Raw genomic sequence first — 20577 nt, 5'->3', positions numbered from 1 at the left:
GTTTTCTCCCCACATATGCTGACCTGCTGAGTTTCTCCAGCAATTTGTTTTTGTTTCGGATCTCCAGATCCACAGCTCTTTTTTTGATTTTGGAATTGAAAGTTGACTATGAATAGCTATAATAATAACTAATGAGGCCTTCTGCATCTTTTTCAACAGTGATATGTCTCAAGGCTATAACCAGCATGCCTTTCCTTAGAACATTCCAAATGATCACAGAATTTTTGAAATTCCATTGAACAATATATTATTGAAAAAGTGATGATGGACAGTTTGCCATGAATCTTGCTGACTGCACAGTTTATACCAAGCTTTTTTTCCCCCTTGCTTCAACTGATTGAAGAAGCTTTTCTGATGATGACAATAGTTTTGGAGAAATGATGTGCAAAGCAAAACTTTGAATACTGACATTAATTATTAAAGTTATATAAAAAAATGCGTATCTTAAGTCTTGTTGAGTGAAGTAATTTTAAATACAACAGCATTTTCACGACCATTTCTTAAGTCATAGAATCCCTACAGTGTGGAAGCAGGCCATTCAGCCCATCGAGTCCACACCAACCTGCCAACTTGGAGCATCTCACCCAATCCCATCCATACAACCTTGTACTTCTCCAGACACTGTGGCAATTTAGCATGGCTAATCCACCTAACCTGTACATCTTTGGACTGTAGGTGGAAACTGGAGCACCTGGAGGGTGCTCATGTAGACACTGGGAGAATGTCTATGTGGAGTTTGCACAGTTACCTGAGGCTGGAATTGAACCCAGGTCCCTGGCACTGTGAGGCAGCAGCGCTTTCCACTGAGCCACTATGCCACCCCTCCACTGAGCCACTGTGTCGCCCGTGTTACATGTCCTATGGATGTGACCAAGCCTTTAGGCCAGTGCTGACAGAGTGCCTGTAATGTTCTCATTGCTTCAAATAAGAGGTAAAACCAACGCTGGAGAATAACTTTATTGGAGCAATATCCAGGCTTGGGTGTCAAATTGGCAAGTAGGGTTCATGCCACACAAATAACAGGCTACAACCATCTCCAATAAGAGACAATCCAACCACTGCCCTTTGATGTTCAATGGTGTTACAATTACCAAATCCCCCATTATCAACATCCTGAGGTTATCATTGACCGAAAGCCCAACTGGACTTCCCGTATGAACACAATGCCTGCAAGAGCAGATCAGAGGTTAGAAATATTACAGCGAGTAACTCACTTCCTGACGCTCTAAAGACTGCCTCCCCAGTTGCCTGGATTAGTGCAGCTCCAACAACTCTCAAGAAACCTGACACCATCCAGGTCAAAGCAGCCTACTTGATTGGCACCACATTCAAAAACATCCACACCTTCCACCACTGATGCTCAGTAGAAGCAGTGCGTACTATTTACGAGATGCACTACGGAAATTCATTGAAAAACCTCTGAAGCACCTTCCAGACCTACGACCACTTCCATCTGGAAGGATAAGGCCAGCAGATATATGGGAATTCCTTAATTTGCAAATTCCCCTCCAAGCCACTCACCATCATGACTTGGAAGTATATCGTCATTCCTTCAGTGTTGCCAACTTATCAGAATGGTTTCTGCACACAGCCAACACTGAATGTATGGCTTATTTTCTGTAGGTCCAAAATTGTAACTTCCTCTCACCACTTAAAATTAGGCAAAAGTGAGGATTCAGATGCTGGAAACCAGAGTTTATATCAGAGTGGTGGTGGAATTGCACAGCAGATCAGGCAACATCCGAGGAGTAGGAAAATCGACATCTCGGGCAAAAGCCTGATTTTCCTGCTCCTCGGATGCTGCCTGACCTGCTGTGCTTTTCCACCACCACTCTGATCTAAACACTTAAAATTAGTGTGCACTGCTTAACGGAGATTACAAACAAAAACTGGCTGCAGGTCAGGCAGCATCTGTGGATAGAGAAGCAGAGCTAACTTTTCAGGTCTATGACATTGCATCAGGTTCTTTTAAACTATCGCTTGATTTCACAACTGCTGCTACCTGTTCAAATACGAATAGTGCATTTATCTTAAAGATGGATTAGAGGCAGGATATGCACATTTCGAGCCATTGTGTATGAGTGTGCTGCAGCCTGGACAGGAGACAAGGCTAGTACAGATATCAACTTGCAATGGCTGCAGTCGACACAGCTGAAACCTTAATGGGGCAGTCTAGAGAAGCACTCTGATTGGTACGGACAATGACATGTTTGTTGCATTGTATAAACTACCAGAAAACCTATGGTTGATGTTAAACAGTACAAAGCAGCCCAGCAGTAACTTGATACATGTCTTTTGCACTGAGCTTAGAGCCAATCCATGCCAGCCTGTGGGTGGTTACCAACCTGATTCACACATTTGAGCATAACCATGATGTAGCATCTGATGCCCAATGTTTCTGGGCAGCAAAACACATCACAGAATGACAGAATTGTGACAGACCAGAAGGAGGCCGTTCATCCCATCATGCCTGCACAGGTTCTATTAGCTGGTATCAATCTCCTGCCTTTTCCCCAGATCCCTATGTACCATTTCTACCCAATAATCATCCAACACCCCCTTGAATAACTCATTGAACCTGTCTCCAGCACATTTCCTTCGCTATTCGCTGTCACATCACCTTTACTTTGAGGGTACATCACTTTAAATCTATGCCATCTCATTCCTTACTAAATATAATTCTTTGAACAGGAACAGCTTCTCCCTAACTACTCTGCCCAACCCACTCATGATTTCGAAAGCCATCATCAAGTTTCCTCTGAGCCATCTTCTCTGTAAGGAGAACAGCCCCATGGCAGATGGTGAGGCTGAATTTTTTTAACAATTAAAGTCAAATGATTGTAAGGAAAATCTCATTAGTTTCACTAATGTCCTTTCGAGAAGGAAACTGCCATCCTCACTGGCTCTTGCCTCTACATGACTCCAAACCACAGCAGTGTGGTTGACTCTCAACTGCCCTCTCGGTAAGTAAGGATGGGCAATAAGTGCCAGCCTCAACAATAAAACCTACATCCCATGAACAAATTGAAAAAGAATTGTACATAGTACTCCAGGTGAGCTCTCACAAATGTCTAATACAAGTTCAACATCATCTCCTTGCATAGCAATGAGGAGCTGCAATGCACGCTCACACTGAGGTCATACAAGGTCAGCTTGCTGCCTTCAAAGCTCAGCCTGCTGTCATCATAGCTGGAGATTATAGTGCTCAAAAAAAGCCTCACAGGGTCTCACAGCACAACGGCAATCTGTCCTCCAGTAGATTAGTACAATCACTGACAGGCTGGCCCAAGTTAACAGCAAGAACTCTGTGGGATCTGCTCTCCTCTGTCAGGATGACAGCACTCTGCCTCCCTGCTGTCACACTCTGCCGCTGCTCTCGCTATTGCCTGTCAGCCAGCCACGCTGCTGCTGCCAATGTTGAACGTCAGTCGGGTCTTCGAAGCCTTGAGCTATCTGCTTGTCCTTTGAAGACGGACTGCAGTGTCCTCCAGTGAAAGTCACCAGTCTTCTACCTGCCGTGCTGCAGCCATTGCAATAAAACTACACAGGAACACCAGGATTGGCAAAGGCACACAAAAAATTAACCTGACAGTATAAGGCAATGCTTATACCCTTAAGTTGTTTTGCTGCAAATTCATTTGCACGATCATACAATAAGATATGGTATTATTTTAAAATTTAGTTTAGTGTGTTAATTTTTTAGTCATTTCCATTTTTGCATTGTGCCCTCTGTGATGGTTAGTAGGAATGTGAACAGGAGGGATGGAAGACCTAGAAGAAGACTGGAACTTTCAATGACCAGGAAATTGGTTGTGGTTACATGGAATTGCAATCCAGTTAGTTCTTCATGGACAGGTCATGCAGAAAGTGGCTGTCTAGCTTACTTCATGTCTTCCCCTTCTTCTTTATCCTCGTCCTCATGCTCCTCAGCTTACCCTATATTTCAGGTAGTAAGGACTCTCCCCCCAGATGGTGAGGTTTGTGTGACGCAGACAGAAGACTATCACAAATGATGAAAAACAGCTTCAAACTGAAGGGCTCTTTCAAAGCAAAAATATTATTTCAAATGATGAATGCTACTGATTTTGTGTAGTGGGTGAGTCATGGGTTACACACCATCAATAGATAGCCCTCACCTTCCAGGAGCTATAGTTTGCTTTACCATACAATGCAGTGGGCTCAGTAAACTACCACAGAATGGAGACATCATTATTGTTGCCAGGATATTGTGAACTGACCTGCAAGATGCATTGCCTGTGGCCACACATCACGTGGACCTTGGAAAGTGGAATCCCTTCAGTTCCAGTACGTGACATGCAGCATCCACAAAGTGTTGGACATGCAGTCAATTACACTCTGCACTATGGGAAAGCCTGAAATGCAAAACTGTGTGTCTCTAGAACCAGGAAAAAATGAAAATTGGTGAGTTCTCTTTGAATACAGAGTCTCAGTTACCTCCCTTTGTCAGAACTGAAATAATGAAAAATGTCTCCAACTCCATTATGGAAGAATTCAACTAAAGTAAAGTTTAATGCCATGCTCAACTTCACAAACATTGACAATATAAGTGTTCCTTCTCCAGCTTTGCACTTGTGGTTCCTGCAAGTGGCAGACTTCAAACAAGACATTTTTACTGAGACCCTGACATCTCAAGTATTGCTGTTTACACTCCTAGCACAGACATAGCTTCCTACTGAGAATCCTTCTCCCAGTCCTCCTGCTACCTCTTTGAACAGGTCACCCTGCTCTGCATGGTCTCTGTTAATTCTCACAAATGTTTTATTCCAAGGGGATGTCTGTTAACGCATCTATAACTGGAGGCAACAGTTTGTGAAGAAGTCTTGAACATAGAACATAGAGCAGTACAGCACAGTTACAGGCCCTTCAGCCTACCATGTCTGCACTGACCATGATGCCACTCCAAACTAACCCCATCTGCCTGCACATGGTCTGTATCGCTTTATACCATGCTTGCCATATGTCTGTCTAAATAGCCTCTTTAACATTGTTTCAGCACCTACTCCACCCTCCATGTAAACTGTTAAATAACCATAGCAAACATCAAAAAAGAAATCAAACTGCAAGCAACCTGTTATTTAACGGATGGATACCTTTAAATATTGCCATGTCTGTGGGTCTTTGGGGCATCTGCCCTAATTCTTCATCCATGTTCAGCTGTGAAAGGCTAAGCAGGGCAATAGCTAGAGCAAAATGGCACTACTGGTGCCAAATCCGTGTGGTATGCTAATTGCCTGTGCAAATTTTGCATCATCCTTCTGGTGGACATTAGCTGTGCGTGCCAAATCAATCTTAGCAAAATGGTGGCCAGTGCAATTCATGGCATAGCAGGTATAACAAGATATTATTTTGGTTTCTGAACAGCATCTGTAGCACCCATGCACCTGCCACGATCAATGCTGACTATTTGCAAAAAGCATGGGCTAGAAGAAGGGTCTTTACAGCCAAGCCTCATTCCATCACTCTAACATTGAAACATTCAAACATTTCCACTGGAACTCATTGGCTGATCTTCCTCCCCCTAGCCAAACCACATTTGTGGATTGTTAATGCCATTCCAGCTGAGATCAGTTACATGAGGAAAAGTCAGAAAGATTTGCAGGTTTGCACTTATCCAAAAAAGCAATGTTTTAATCTTAAATAATTTAAAATCTGCAATACATTTATAACACTGCCGACAAAAGTCCAAAATCATAGGAAGATATCAAATAGGAATGGTGCATTCAATCAACTAGTTTATTCGTGCACAATAAGTAGGAGTAATTAAGCTACCACAGTGATTTATCACTATTGTTTTACGCTTTTATAAATGAATCTTTAGTTTCTTTAAAACTTAACTTCTTCCTTTTCTTAAAGAGATCGACCCTTTGCAGGGACAGGAGTCCCCTGGGCATCAAGTAGCCCTCAAACACATTTCTCACAGGAGTCACTAAAAGTGGTTCAATTTTTCCTCAGGCCAATTTTTACGTTTAAACCAGTTGGGCCAGTTGTAGTCACTCTGCCATGGGCATAGCTCAGATCACTCTAGCTCAGCCTACAGACTGGAGACCAAGCTTGTGACTTCCAGGTCAACATGCTTCATCACGGTGAACTGATTGAACTGGGACAATGTAATGTATTCACATGCTAGTTTTCAGCTTCTACCACAGGAAAAACTGGTAACTTTCAAATGTAAAAGAGTAATCAACACAATATCCAGGAGCAAAATAAAAATCCGTTAACAATCAGTTTTCATTTTATAATATATTCTACAAAGAACATTACACTTCAAAAACATTTTTTTTATATGGCAGATTAGTTACAGTGAGTATTTTTAAAATGGTTCGGCCAAATTGTTACACCTCTAATATAACTCTAATAATCTCGTCATCTTCCAGATCAGATGGGACGAAAAGTTAGGATATTAAGACAGTTATCTCGTTAATATTTTGTAATAGGTCTCACGGATGCAGTATGTTCACCCACATGTAAAAGTCCACCTCTGGCAGAGTAACTGTGCTGCATTGCTGAAAACTATCACTTTAACAAACTAACAGCTCAGTAATGTACATATGCATCAAGCAAATCATGATATTAGAGATTCCACTTTGAGCAGCTGATGCAGGAATAATGCTGAACTAACAAAAGTTGTTGATTTAAATCTTAGGCAAAGTTCTAATTTAACATATTTGTCAATGCTTTGTCGCCTACCATGGCAAAACCAACATCCGCTTTCTTCAGCGCTGGCCCATCATTGGTTCCATCACCAGTTACTGCTACAACTTGTCTCCGTTCTCCATGCAGGCTGTCAATTATACCTGCAACAAACAAAGCCATCCCACTGGAGCTCATTAGGAAGAATAGGTTTGATGAAACGATGAGCTTCCCACACTTGTCATTAATAGGTATACTCCCTCCACCTTTCCAGCTCCAATTATAAAAGTCAGTTAAATTATGCTGGAAGTAAAAATTCAACAGAAAATAATGGCTTTTTTAAATCAATCAGCTATGTCCCTGAATACCTTCAAGCAACGACAACATTTCTTTTAAACAGCAAAACCAGTCTAATGACCAAAAAAACCTATGAAACAATAAGGGGAGGCAAAGGCAATTAAATATTAAATTAGGTGTCTGACCCTTTGGCAAAATAGTCTCAGAACTAATCATTGCTAAAAATGTGACATAATTAGTAAAAAAAAGTAAATAATTTGGCTCTCAGTAGAATAACTATGCTGTTACTGGCTAAGAACATAAATAATGTAACCATTAATAGTTTTGCATTACTCTGTAAACATCACGTTTGTTTTCCATATTATATTAAAATTCATTGTAATCCTCAGGGCACATTCCAAAACAATTAATGTTAAATATATGAAGAAACTCACATGGAAAATAATAAACTGGATTGCATTCAATCCGATTACGGTTAATGGCCTCCATACAGTTCAAATTTTGTCAAACAGAAACTTCCATTATATTCTTCCAATCAAATTTCAAACCTTTTGTGGATTAGTAGGAACCAAATTATCAAAGTGCAGACTTTAAATGATTTTCAAAACAATTGAAAATTACTTTTTGCAACACATGGTACACTGCACTTTATCCTGACAGAGAAGCCTTGCCTAACCCCAAATTTACTTTAGTGGTTATTTTCTGGTCATTGTGATGGACAAATACAATAATTCTCAAGTGATGAGGAGGTTATAATACTAGGAAAGATAAATAAAACATCAGGGAGTTAAACTGGCTGACCAACATTTCAATCACTGTTTAATCATATACATTATTTAGTTGAACTAGGCTGAACATATCTTAGCAAACCAGAAATATACACTGCAATTATTTTAATAATTAATCTCTGTTCCTTTTTCCAAATATTTTTGTACCTATTAATATTAAAGATGGTGATTGGATTGTCACATTTTATCTTGAGGTGATCTGGAAACCGAGTTTGAAAATCCGTATTCACTTTCACTTGTTATTCTGTTTGCAACTGATAGATAATTGTCACTTACAGGACAAATGCATATCGCAGTCATTTAAGAACATATGAGGAGTTAACACAGAATCTCTGCACAGACAAGCTGAAATTTAGATCATGATAGTTGGTGGTTTTAAGAACCCACATTTTGCCATAAGATTTCTGGGGAACTGTATTGTTGAATGCAGAAGTCTGATCTACAGGCCAAGTTCAATCGATTCCTCGCCAAAGCTTTAATTGTTTTGATTTCAATTCCACTCTTAAAATGCCAGCACATTGCTCCTTGTGACCAGAAAGCAATTTCCTACCACAAATTCCATCAGAACAAAAAGTGTTATCATTTTTCTGGTTAGCAAATGCTAATTAATCTTCCTGAAGTGATCAAATCCACCAAACAGAGAAACAGCATTTGGTTTCTGCCATGACAATGACAGTGGCTGACTAAGAAAAGGGTTCAGCATTGTTACACCTTCTTTTTATCACCAATTAATGTCCTGAACCAATGCCAGCCCCTTTGCCTTCAAATTTTCAAAGGTGAGAGTGGAGCCTGTCTCCCATCTACCCACATGACCACCCTCTCGGCCACTCCCATTTAAGCAACTAAATAGGTCTGTGGGAATGTAGACAAAAAAAAGCTCATCTGTCACACATAACAAATAAATTGAGCCTGAGGGAAGTAATCCACTACTTAGCTTTACAGCTTTCAATACTGAGCATATAATTGGAGCCTGGGGAAATGAACACTCAATCATCGAACAGAGTTTGCTGCCTCCTGCCTTTCTCACTTAACCATCCACACCCTTCCTTCTGGTTCTCCCTGGACTGATCTTATTTTTATTGTCATTCTATCTCTCCGCCCCATTATCATTCCCATTCCTTGCAATGTTGATCACTTTTCTTTGCTCATCCTCCTCTCATCTTACTTCCTACCCTTTTGTCTTTCCACAGCAAAATGGCAGCAGCCTGCAGCCCAGTGAACTTGTTTCACCATTCAACTAGACATCTCAGATCTGTTCATTCCTAATAAATTGCCACCTGGATGAGGTACCAGAAGGGTACTCAGTATCTGTGCAAGAAAGCACCAGAAAAAAAATCAACACCTTGGGAAAGGGAAGAGAGAGTGACGAAGAAGTTGGAAGGTCAATAGTGTGATACTGCAAAGGTTACAGGATACTAACAATCAGTTGCTCCATTTTATTTCAATGTTGATGCTCCATTTGTGCACCAAGAGGCAAATAAGACTTTTATCAAGTTGAAAACATAGCTGAAGTATTACAATTAGATTTGACGTCTTTCTGTGGAATAAGTTACTGCCAAAGTCATTGTGGAGATAGTTGAGCCACTGGATGCACTCATACTTGATTAAGTGGAGTTTTAGAAAGGCAGGTTGCAGTTAAAGTTGGTAAGTCACCCAAGAACAGATGATATGCACCTGAGGATACTGATGGAAGAAAGTCTGGAAATTGCAGAAACACTGGCCAAAACCTTCCAGTGCTCCTTAGATACAGGGACAGTTCTAAAAGGCTACGGGGTTGAAAACATAACAATCCTTTTCAAAAAAAGAATAAACCCAACAGTTCAGTTTAAATTCACCCCCGGGAGGAGGGGGAAGGGGAACACAACCAGAGATGCTAACCTGCTAACTCAGTTAGTTAAGATTTGTATTTGCTATTCCTTTTGAAATTTAAGGTTCATGCTTACTTTGCTCTTAACATATGTTGGCTTTGACTCTCCTTTAAGTAAAAGCTGAAAAATGTGTTGCTGGAAAAGCACAGTAGACCACGACACCTGGAGGAAGAGCGCCTCATCTTCCGCCTAGGAAACCTCCAACCACAAGGGATGAATGCAGATTTCTCCAGCTTCCTCATTTCCCCTCCCCCCCACCTTATCTCAGTCCCAACCCTCGGACTCAGGACCGCCTACTTGACCTGCAATCTTCTTCCCGACCTCTCCACCCCCACCCCCTCTCCGGCCTATTACCCTCACCTTAACCTCCTTCCACCTATCGCATTCCCAACACCCCTCCCCCAAGTCCCTCCTCCCTACCTTTTATCTTAGCCTGCTTGGCACACCCTCCTCATTCCTGAAGAAGGGCTTATGCCTGAAACGTCGATTCTCCTACTCCTTGGATGCTGCCTGACCTGCTGCACTTTTCCAGCAACACATTTTTCAACTCTGATCTCCAGCATCTGCAGTCCTCACTTTCTCCTGCAAGTAAAAGTCATGAAACCCTGTCTGGTCATTTCTTCACTTGAAGATCAGTGGGCAAGTTTGATTAGTTTGGTCTACAGATCCCCTCAGCAGACATAACACAATATATGTTAATTACCTAGACTTGGGTGTACAGTACATAATTTCAAAATCTGCAGATGATACAAACCTTGGAAGTATTGTAAACTGTGAGAAGGATAATTAAGAGGACATGGAGAAGATAGTGGAGTGGGCAGACTTAATGCAGAGAGGTGTGAAGTGAAGCCATTTGGTTTGAAGAACAAGAAGATGCAATATAAAGGGTACAATTCTAAACAGGTCCAGGCACTGACGGACTTGAGAGTATAACTGTAAACATTGTTGAGAATGGGAGGGCAGGTTGAGTTGTTAACTGACAAGCACCCTGGTTCATGGACCAGTGTGCACAGAGACAGAGAGTATAAATCTCAGCAAGTTATAATGAACCATTATACATCATTGGATTGGTATCACTGAGAGTACTGTGTGAAATTTTGGGCAAAGCACATTAGGACAGATGTGCAAGTTTTAGAAAGGATGCAGAAAAGACTTACAAGAATGGTTCAAGATATGATGGCTTTCATTTAAATGGATAGACTGATGAAACCAGGGTTGGTCTTGAGAAACAGTTGAGAGGATTGTTAAAAGTCATGACTATTTGAGTTCCAGTTAGCAAAAAGGTTGGGAACCAGGGAACACTGATTTAGGTGAATAAGATTAGAATTAATGGCAATATAGGTGGCTGCTGCTGAGGGAGCAGGGAGATGGAGAGTGCTACATAATGTTGCAGTGTTTTCAAAGGGGTAGGAAAGATTGTTCTTAATATGCCTTGGCCAGGTTAGCAGTTCAGATGATAGGAATGGCATTAGATCCTTGGGAGCCCAGAAATTATGTCCAATTGCTCCTCCTGCTGGATAGTCACTACAATGGTTTCACCACACGATAACCGAATGTTTTAATATCAATAAACCACTGGCCAGGGTAAATACCTTGCTGTCAATTGCCATGTTATAGAGTTAAATAGACACCTGTCTCGCTGCTGCCATTCCCACTCCTGCGGCAGTGGAAAGATGTCAGGTTTCCCTCCCCTTCTCTTCCACTGCCATGTACGCACCACCCTTTCTCTCAACCCATCCGCAAAGGGTGGTGATATATCATGCTGTGGTGCTATTACAAGTCTGAGTGCAATGTAACTCTGAAATTCAGGGCAAACCTATCACAGACAAAAAGCAAAATACTGCAGATGCCAGAGATCTGAAAGAGAAACTGAAAGTGCTGGAAAAGCTCAGCAGGTCTGTCAGCATCTGTGGAAAGGGAAACAGAGTTACTGTCTTGAGTCTGATATGACTCTTCTTTCGAACCCAGGGTTCAGAAAAAAAGCTAGGAGTTGATAAGTAGATTTATAGAAGACTCGAAACATTAACTCTGATTCTCTCTACATAGGTGTGGCCAGATCTGCTGAGTTTCTCCAGCACTTTCTGATTTTATTTATGGACAAGGATAATCCTGCTGATAGAAATGGAGGACACCATTAAATACTCCCTTTGTATATGAGCAGCATTGGGTACTGTGCAAAAGAATCTCAAAAAAACAAGTGGGTAACTTCTCCTTGCAAGCAAACCAAAGGACAGGCTAAAAGGTGCAAAATCCACTGGCTCCTGACTTCAGTGTTGGTATTTGCTGCAGCCACTGTTTATGCAGTGCTTGTTTCCATGACCCTGCAGATAAAGCAGGTCAATATGCTTTCCTGTAACAACGTGAGTCTATCTCCTAAGCTCTGCATTTCTGAACTTATACTTTAAAAAAAAACTAACTCATAACATTCCCCCACAGAATTAATCTTGAAGGCAAACAGTAATATAGGAATCTTCAAATCATACTTAGTTGTTAATTATGATAGTCCAGAAAAAAACTGTTATAAAACAAGAGTTCGCCTGGAAATGCAATGAGATTAGCACCATCCCTTTGGGAAATACTAATTCTCTGAAAGGTTTTGGCAATCAATTTCCTGGCATTATAACAGCTTTGATCTTTGTTAACATTTATATAATGTTGCACACTTTCTGACCTTCATTCTATTCTGAAATATAAGGCGTTATTCATGTCATTTGGCCCCTTGATCTCTTATCTGCTGACAGTGCAATAAATAATCCTGTGTGCTTTTTATTGAAATGTTCCACATCAGATTAATCTGATAGGGGAATTGGAGGGAAGGCTGATTTTTCTTTAAGTGCGCATCTGCTCTTGATTTTCAAAGTGATCTTTCAGGGATAATGGTGATATCTTTCCTATCATTCATAATGCATATTGTTCATTATTTACCTGTTGACAATCTAGTCTAGAACAAGACATCTGTTGCTCACCAAATATGGATCTGAAAGGAAATACTATCTATCTGATACGAAGAATTGAGGATTACATTCAAAATGTGACCATTTACAGAACTCTTCAGTTTAATTACAATCACTAAAACTGTGATTGAATATAAATCACTCTTCAATTTACCTATGAGCATATGAAACAGGGGCAGAAGTAGAGCATTTGGCCTAAGTTTAAGTAATATTCTGCTTTTTCATTCTTCCTGCCAAAGTTAAAACCTTAACCTTTTACCAGATTATATCCTATCTGTCAGATTTTTGACAATTTACTCAACCTACCTATGCTTCCGCAAACTTCTAATGTTTCCTTCACAAAATAATTTCGTATTTATCTTTGTGTCATCTGCGATTTTAACTACCATGTCTTTGCTTCCATCAGCTATTACTGTAAATTACAAAAGGATGAGACTCCTGCCCAGACCCCTGTGGGATTCCATGTGTCACATCCTGCCAATCAGTCAAAGATCAATTTATGAACACTCTGTTTTCTGGTAGCCAGCCAGATTTTCTATTCATGCCCAGTGTGTTATCCATCACACCATAAGCTTCTATTTTCCATAATAACTTTTTATGTGGCACCTTACCAAATTCGTTCTGGAAATCCAAGTACAGTTATGTTCACTGACTCCCCATTTGCATGTGTTAGTTATTCAAAGAAAGCTAATAAATTGGTTAAACATGATTTCCACTTCAGGAAACTCTGCTTGCCCTTCCTGATTAGCTTGACATTTTCTATGTGTTGAGCTGTAACTTCTTTATTGATTCATTCTAATACCATCCCCACAACAGACAACAAACAAATGAATATAAAGTTTCCTGTTTTCTGCATTCACCCCTTCTTGACTAGAGGAGCTACATTTTCTATTTTCCAGTCTGATAAAACCTGCCAGAGAATTTTGGAGAATTAACAGCAACACAATTACTATCTTATTCACCATTTCTATTAAGATTCTAAGGTGAAGTCCATCTACACCCAGAGACTTATCAGCCAAAAGTTTAGCACAACTTCCCTCATGATTGTTATTTCACTCAGCTCCTTACTCCCTTCCACTTCCTGATATACAGTTATGACTGGAATGTTTGTTATGTTTTATAAAGTGAAGACTGAAACAAAATACTTGTTCATTTCATCAACCACTTTGTCATTATTAACTCCACATTGTCACTATCTAAAGGATGAATAGTCACTTTACTTACTCTTTTTCATGTACCTGTAGAGACACTTGCTATTCATTTTTACATTCCTAGCTAGCTTCCTTTCATACACTGATTTCTTCCTCCTGATTAATATTTTAGTCATCTTCTGCTGTTAATTATATTCTGACCAATTATCTGACCTGAACTCATGTTTGAGCAGTTGTATGCCTTTTTCTTAAGTTTGATGTTTTCTCTAACTCCTTCAGTTAACTGCAGATGATGAGTCCTTCTGCCAAAACTGTTCTTCAAAGGAGAAATATACTTATTTTGAGTGATCTGAAATATTCCCTTAAACATCTGCCACTGTGTCTCTATTGATCTAACCCCTTTTCCGGTTTGTCAGTTCACTTCAGCTAGCTCAGCTTTCAGGCCCACATAGTTGCCCTTATTTAAATTTAAAGTACTAGTCTTAGACCCAGTCCTTTCAAACTGGATGTAAAATTCAATGAAATGGTCACTGCTAGGTGTCACATTACACAATATCAAATCTAATATAACCTACACTCTGGTCAGTTCTAGAATGTGCTACTCTAACAAACCATTTTAAAAGCATTCTGTGTTTGCCCTTTTGAGGCTACCGTTGCCAATCTAATTTTTCAAGATTACACATAGATTCCATTGTAAGAATCTTAAATTAAAGTGCTGCAAGCAGGCAACCATCAATATAATGAATGGAACTCATTGAAAAAAAATGTTACAGATCTATTTGGACTTTGAACCATCAGGTTACTTTTTGACATATTCTGATATCAGTATCTTTATTGAAATTCATAGTGAATGTCTGACGGTTGAGGTGCATAAATTAGGAGTTAATTGATATACTTTGAGTGATTCCAATGATTAACAACAAATTCTTGTATTTATCCAACGCTATGGAAGATTACTTATAAAGCAAATAAATTGTTCGTGCTATTTTAACATTTCAAATTTGAAAATGGCTGTCAAAATGCCCTAATAGTCGCAAAAACTCATCTAGAATTTTGCTGTCTATACCCTCACACCAGATTTACAATTTAATAGATTTCCAGGATATCAGCTTTCGATGGTCAGGTAGCCATAAAATCGAGCGAAAACATACAGACCCATCACCTTACTAAGAGCCAGATCTATTTAAAATTTGCATAGTTGTCTTTGGATCCCTTAGTAGTTTCTCCTCTGTATCTCTGTAACCTCAGCTGATTTTTTAAATAGCTCTTTTGTAAAATCTCCAGCCACCTCTATCATTCAGTTAGTTGCTCTGCCCTCAGCAATCTCGACTCTATTTTCTGGAATTCCTTCTCCATGTGTCAACATCCTTCTCCTCTGTTAAGACCTTCCATGAACCTCGATTTCTGACTTTAGTCCTTCTTCCTAATGGCACCTTTTCAGGTTCAGTTACCATTTTTGTTTGATTGCAGTACTTATAAGTGAATTGGAACTTTCTTTAACAGTAAATATATTAATAATGCTTGGTAGTACAGAATTTAAACATTTGCTAAAAGGAGACAGACATGAAGTCGGAACTTTGAACCTTGCACTCAGCAGGACTGAATCACAAGAAAACCAATTTTAGAAAGGGAACAACAATCTATGTAACATGAGAAAGAGGTCCTGATTAATTTGACCACAGATAGCATGGTAAGTGTGAACTGTCTTTGTTAACTGATTAAATTCAAACAAGGCAGTTAACTCTGATTGGTTTGGATATTGCCATGGTGATGTAGCAGGGGTTGGATATCTCATTATTCCTTTATTCTTGACCAATCAGTACCCTTTTCTCATGCTGTACAAATTGTATTGATTGGTCACTGAGTGAAGGGAAACAATAGTGCAAGATGAAAAACTGCGATTTCATTTCTCTTTTTAGCAATAATTAAATATGTGTAGACATTTAATTTGTCTTTCTTAATGTGCAAATCATTGTTCAAACCAGGGATCCAAACATGATCTCACTGCTTTAAAGAAAACTTTGCATGATGGACTTATGGCGGAACCATATGAAAATTGAATAAATGTGGAGTGCAAAGTCAAAACAAAGAGACTGGGAAATTACAGTCAAGGGAGTGAGAAAAATCTAAACCAAGAAAATTAGGAAAATATAATTCCCAGCACCTTTTTGTATTCTTTCCTATAATTTGTTGGCCATTTTCCTGCATATAACAACTTTGGATAAAACTAGCTACATTGATTAATTGTTTCCATCTTTTCCTCTGAATCATGTGCAATCAACATCCCAAACCGTAAGGAAATGCATGAAAATAATAGTTGTGCAAAATCTGCCTGAAATCACTACACTCCAAATTAGGTGCAGTGCAAATTAAGTCTGTCTGAACTTGCTCTAGTTTAAAAAGTGATGGATTTAATGTTGTGACTAATTTTATTTTTATGATAAAGCTATATTTATTAGCAATACTAAAATTATAATCAGACTCCCACTCTTAAACCAAAGGTGAGTTAGAGACATTTACAGCGCAAAAGGTTATTCAACCCATCAAGTTCATACTGGCCCTGGGAGGAGCTGTTCAATTAGTTCCACTTCCCTGTTCAATCTCCATAACCCATACATTCTTTTCTTTCAAGTGCACAATTCCCTTTTGAAATTATTGATTGTTTCCACTTCTACAACTTCTAAGCAGTGAGTTCTACAATTAATTTTTAAGGAAGAATTCGCAGCAAAACAATTCCTTGATTTACGTATTTGTGGTAGCCTAGGGGAGATTTACTAATATAGCTAAAAGCTGTTTATCATAAAAACGATTTCAATGGAACAATTCATCTACCGCTGTTTCAACGAGAGTAAAACATTGCTGAAAATTGAGCAAACATTTCATTTTAGAGAGCCCTTTCAATTTTGCACCCAAAAGGAAGCATTCCTGGCTTTATAAACTTCCAATACATTAACATAATATTATTTAAAGTATGACACAAATAAAACAAATAGAACATAACTTAAGAACTAAGAGCAGGAGTAGGTAATTCAGCCCCTCAACCCTGCTCCGCCATTCAATATAATCATCGCTGATCTCATCTCAGCCTCAGCTCCATTTTTCTGCCTGCTGTCCATAACCTTCAATCCATTACTAATTAAAAATCTGTCTATCTCCTCCTTACATTTATTCAATGTCCCGACATCCACCATATTCTGTGGTAGTGAATTCTACAGACTCACGATCGTTTGAGAGAAGTCGTTTCTCCTCACCTCTGTTTTAAATCTGTTACTCCTTATTCAAAAACTATGTCTTCTCATTCTGTATTACCCCACCTGATTAAACATTCTCGCTATGTCTGCTTTGTCAATCTCCTTTAGCACCTTCTTTCCTAATTAGTGGCCATAAGACCAGTTTATATTTAACACACAATGCAATGGGTAGAAAATAAAATTTGGGAGTTCAGTATCGGCAAAGGTCTCATAACATCTCCGTTTTCAGTATCAAAATGAATTGTATACCTTTCACTAAGGTGTGTTTGTCAGTTGGAGATGATCGAGCAAGCACCCGGAGTTTTGGCCAGATCTTGTCGATACGTTCTTGTTCAACCTTAAAATTAAATAAACAATTATTTTAACAATTTTCCTCAAATGAGTCATTCAAACAATGTCTATGCAAATGTAATGAGGTTTTACCATAATCCGAAAGAAATTGTTACAAATTATAAAGGCTGTAAGTACCTTTGCTGTCCTTATGAAGAAAACAAATGTATAAAGGATGATACATACACACCAAACAATCCACTTCAGATAGGAGGTCTCTACATGGCATATATTTGCTGATGGCTGAAGAGACCAATCCTTGAGAAGCAATTCCTTCTTCAAGAGACACACGAAGCTTCCAAGTATGACTGCAGCTTGTTGTTTTCAGCATTGGCGACTGTTGCCAAATATGCTGTATCCCCCAATCATTGTGATAGTACATGCCATTTTCCATTGTCATCTGGCAGTGACCACCCAGCAGCAATAGTCAATGTTTAGGAACTCCATTTCAAACCTGTGAACATCCTCAAAGCTGAGTTTTGCATATCCCACTGGTAGCCTGACTGCAGTACCACTTCATACAATCCCTTGAATACATGAGCATCACTCTGAGGATACGCTGAACTCATTTCTAGTAAAGTCCAGCTAGGAGGTCAAACGTAACTAAGGGGCAGGTGATGGTTATTTGTTAATTCAGGTTGTGTATATGGGGTGAGGGGGGTGTATGAAATCAGTGATCTTGGAGACTGAGGAGTGAAAGTGCAACTAAGCTAAGGCTGAACAGTACATATCTTGACCCCGTCGATCTAGCATTTCCTCTCTATATCTAGAAGAGGGTATTGAAATTTCAAGATTATTGCAACTGAAGAGTGATTTGGAGAAAACTTCAATCAGGTGGTTGAATCTAAATATAAAGTATTGTGGTATAATTACCTGCCCTTGTTTTCTGAATGCAAACCTATGAAGAATGAGGTAATTGTGTTGTTCCTTTACCAAAGAAGAAACAAGGAAATTATGAGAAAACACAGTTAATTAACATTTTTTGAATATTTCAGACATTTTCATTCAAAGATTTAAAGGGCAGGAATTTAAAATCTTTGACTGGTCCATTTTACAGTTTCTTTTGGCATGTCCTCTTGACAGGTGCTTGTGCTAATTTTGACATTTCCAATGAGCTTGCCAGTAATGGGTTCTTGGTACTTTCACAACCACACAAAAACAAGGTAAGTCACAAGGCTTTTTTTAAAATCAGAATTGGAGATTTCAAAATTTAGACTTAGAATGGTCAGATTACTCCCTTTCCTGAATACAATTTATCTGATTTTACCAGAGCGGCGAGGAGAGAATGAGTGGTGAAGCGAGGGCTGCCAGGAAGGGTGAGCTTTCCTGCATTAAAAGGGGCTTACATTGGGAGTTGGGCCTCCATTTGCCGAGAGGTGTGAGGGAGGAGCGAAGGACTTCTGGGAAGGCATATATTTGTGTGATTGTGTTACCCGAAACACTACTCGGGTAGTGTCTCCCACCCATCCTCCTCCTCTAACCAAAAAAAGGTTCTGTGCGCCAGATTGGTAAGGTAACGAGTTTATTTTTTATTCCTTATTTTTTCAACAGTCTCTTTGGGAATTTAGAATGGTGAGAATGGAGGTTAGGGCAGTTGAATGTTCCTCCTGCAGAATGTGGGAGGTAAGGGTCACCATTAGTGTCCCTGCTGACTACATCTGCGGGAAATGCACCCAACTACAGCTCCTCGAAAACCACATTAGGGAACTGGAGCTGGAGCTGGATGAAGTTCGGATCATTCGGGAGACAGAGGGAGTTATTGAGAGGAGTTACAGGGAAGTAGTCACTCCTAAGGTACAAGAAAAAGGCAGATGGGTTACAGTCAGGAGATGGAAAGGGAACTGGCTGGCAGTGCAAGGATCCCCTGTGGCCATTCACCTCAACAATAAGTATATCATTTTGGATACTGTTGGGGGGGATGACTTACCAGGGGAAAGCAATGAGGCACAGGGCTCTGGCACAGAGTCTGTCCCTGCTGCTCAGAAGGGAAGGGGGAAGAGGAGCAGAGCAGTAGTCACTGGGGACTCCATAGTTAGGAGGGCAGATAGGAGGTTCTGTGGGGACGAGAGAATCTCGTGGTTGTTGTGTTGCCTCCCAGGTGCCAGGGTTCATGATGTTTCTGATCGTGTTTTTGGGATCCTTAAGGGGGAAGGGGAGCAGCCCCAAGTCGTAGTCCACATAGGTACCAATGACATAGGTAGGAAGAGAGATGGGGACTTACGGCAGAAATTCAGAGAGCTAGAATGGAAGCTTTGAGCTAGGACGAACAGAGTTGTTGTCTCTGGTTTGTTGCCCGTGCCACGTGCAAGTGAGGCAAGGAATAGGGAGAGAGAGGAGTTGAACATGTGGCTACAGAGATGGTGCAGGAGGGAGTGTTTTGAATTCTTGGATAATTGGGCCTCTTTCTGGGATAGGTGGGACCTCTACAAGCAGGATGGTCTTCATCTGAACCAGAGGGGTACCAATATTTTGGGGGGGAAATTCGCGAAGGCTATTGGGGTGGGTTTAAACTAATCCAGCAGGGGGATGGGAACCAAAATTGTAGTTCAAGTACAGAAAAGGTTGAGAGTAGGGAGGTCCAAAATCAAGTTTCAGGGACGCAAGATGGCACCGGCAAGCAAGAGGTTGGTTTGAAGTGTGTCTACTTCAACGCCAGGACCATCCAGAATAAGGTGGGTGAACTTGCAGCTTGGGTTGGTACCTGGAACTTCGATGTTGTGGCCATTTCGGAGACATGGATAGAGCTGGGACAGGAACGGTTGTTGCAGCTTCCAGGATTTAGATGTTTCAGTAAGAACAGAGAAGATGGTAAAACAGAGTGGGGGTGGGGGGGGGGGTGGGTGGCATTGTTGGTCAAGGACAGTATTACAGTTGCAAAAAGGATGTTTGGGGACTCATCAACTGAGGTAGTATGGGCTGAGGTTAGAAACAGGAAAGGAGAGGTCACCCTGTTGGGAGTTTTCTATAGGCCTCCGAACAGTTCCAGAGATGTAGAGGAAAAGATAGCAAAGATGATTCTCGATAGGAGTGAGAGAGACAGGGTAGTTGTCATGGGGGACTCCAACTTTCCAAATGTTGACTGGGAACACTATAGTACGAGTACTATAGATGGGTCAGTTTTTGTCCAGTGTGTACAGGAGGGCTTCCTGACACAGTATGTAGACAGGCCAACAAGGGGTGAAGCCACATTAGATTTGGTACTGGGTAGTGAGCCCAGCCAGGTGTTAGACTTGGAAGTAGGTGAGCACTTTGGTGATAGCGATCACAATTCTGTTATGTTTACTTTA

At 40.2% G+C, this 20577-nt stretch overlaps 1 protein-coding gene across 13 annotated transcripts in view; it reads right to left on the bottom strand.

The window, feature by feature from the left end:
- atp2b2 (ATPase plasma membrane Ca2+ transporting 2) overlaps window positions 1-20577 on the bottom strand; it is an 819963-nt gene that overhangs the window by 42500 nt on the left and 756886 nt on the right. For all 13 annotated transcript variants that reach the window (XM_043707907.1, XM_043707910.1, XM_043707911.1 and 10 more), the window contains 2 exons: window positions 17210-17297; window positions 6709-6815 (listed from right to left, as the gene is read on the bottom strand). In XM_043707907.1, the coding sequence (XP_043563842.1) occupies window positions 6709-6815; window positions 17210-17297 (195 nt within the window). The remainder of the gene's footprint in view (window positions 1-6708; window positions 6816-17209; window positions 17298-20577) is intronic.

This window comes from Chiloscyllium plagiosum, chromosome 18, assembly GCF_004010195.1.
Source record: "Chiloscyllium plagiosum isolate BGI_BamShark_2017 chromosome 18, ASM401019v2, whole genome shotgun sequence".
Taxonomy (NCBI): Eukaryota; Metazoa; Chordata; class Chondrichthyes; order Orectolobiformes; family Hemiscylliidae; genus Chiloscyllium; species Chiloscyllium plagiosum.
This window is presented reverse-complemented; position numbering and strand designations above follow the sequence as displayed.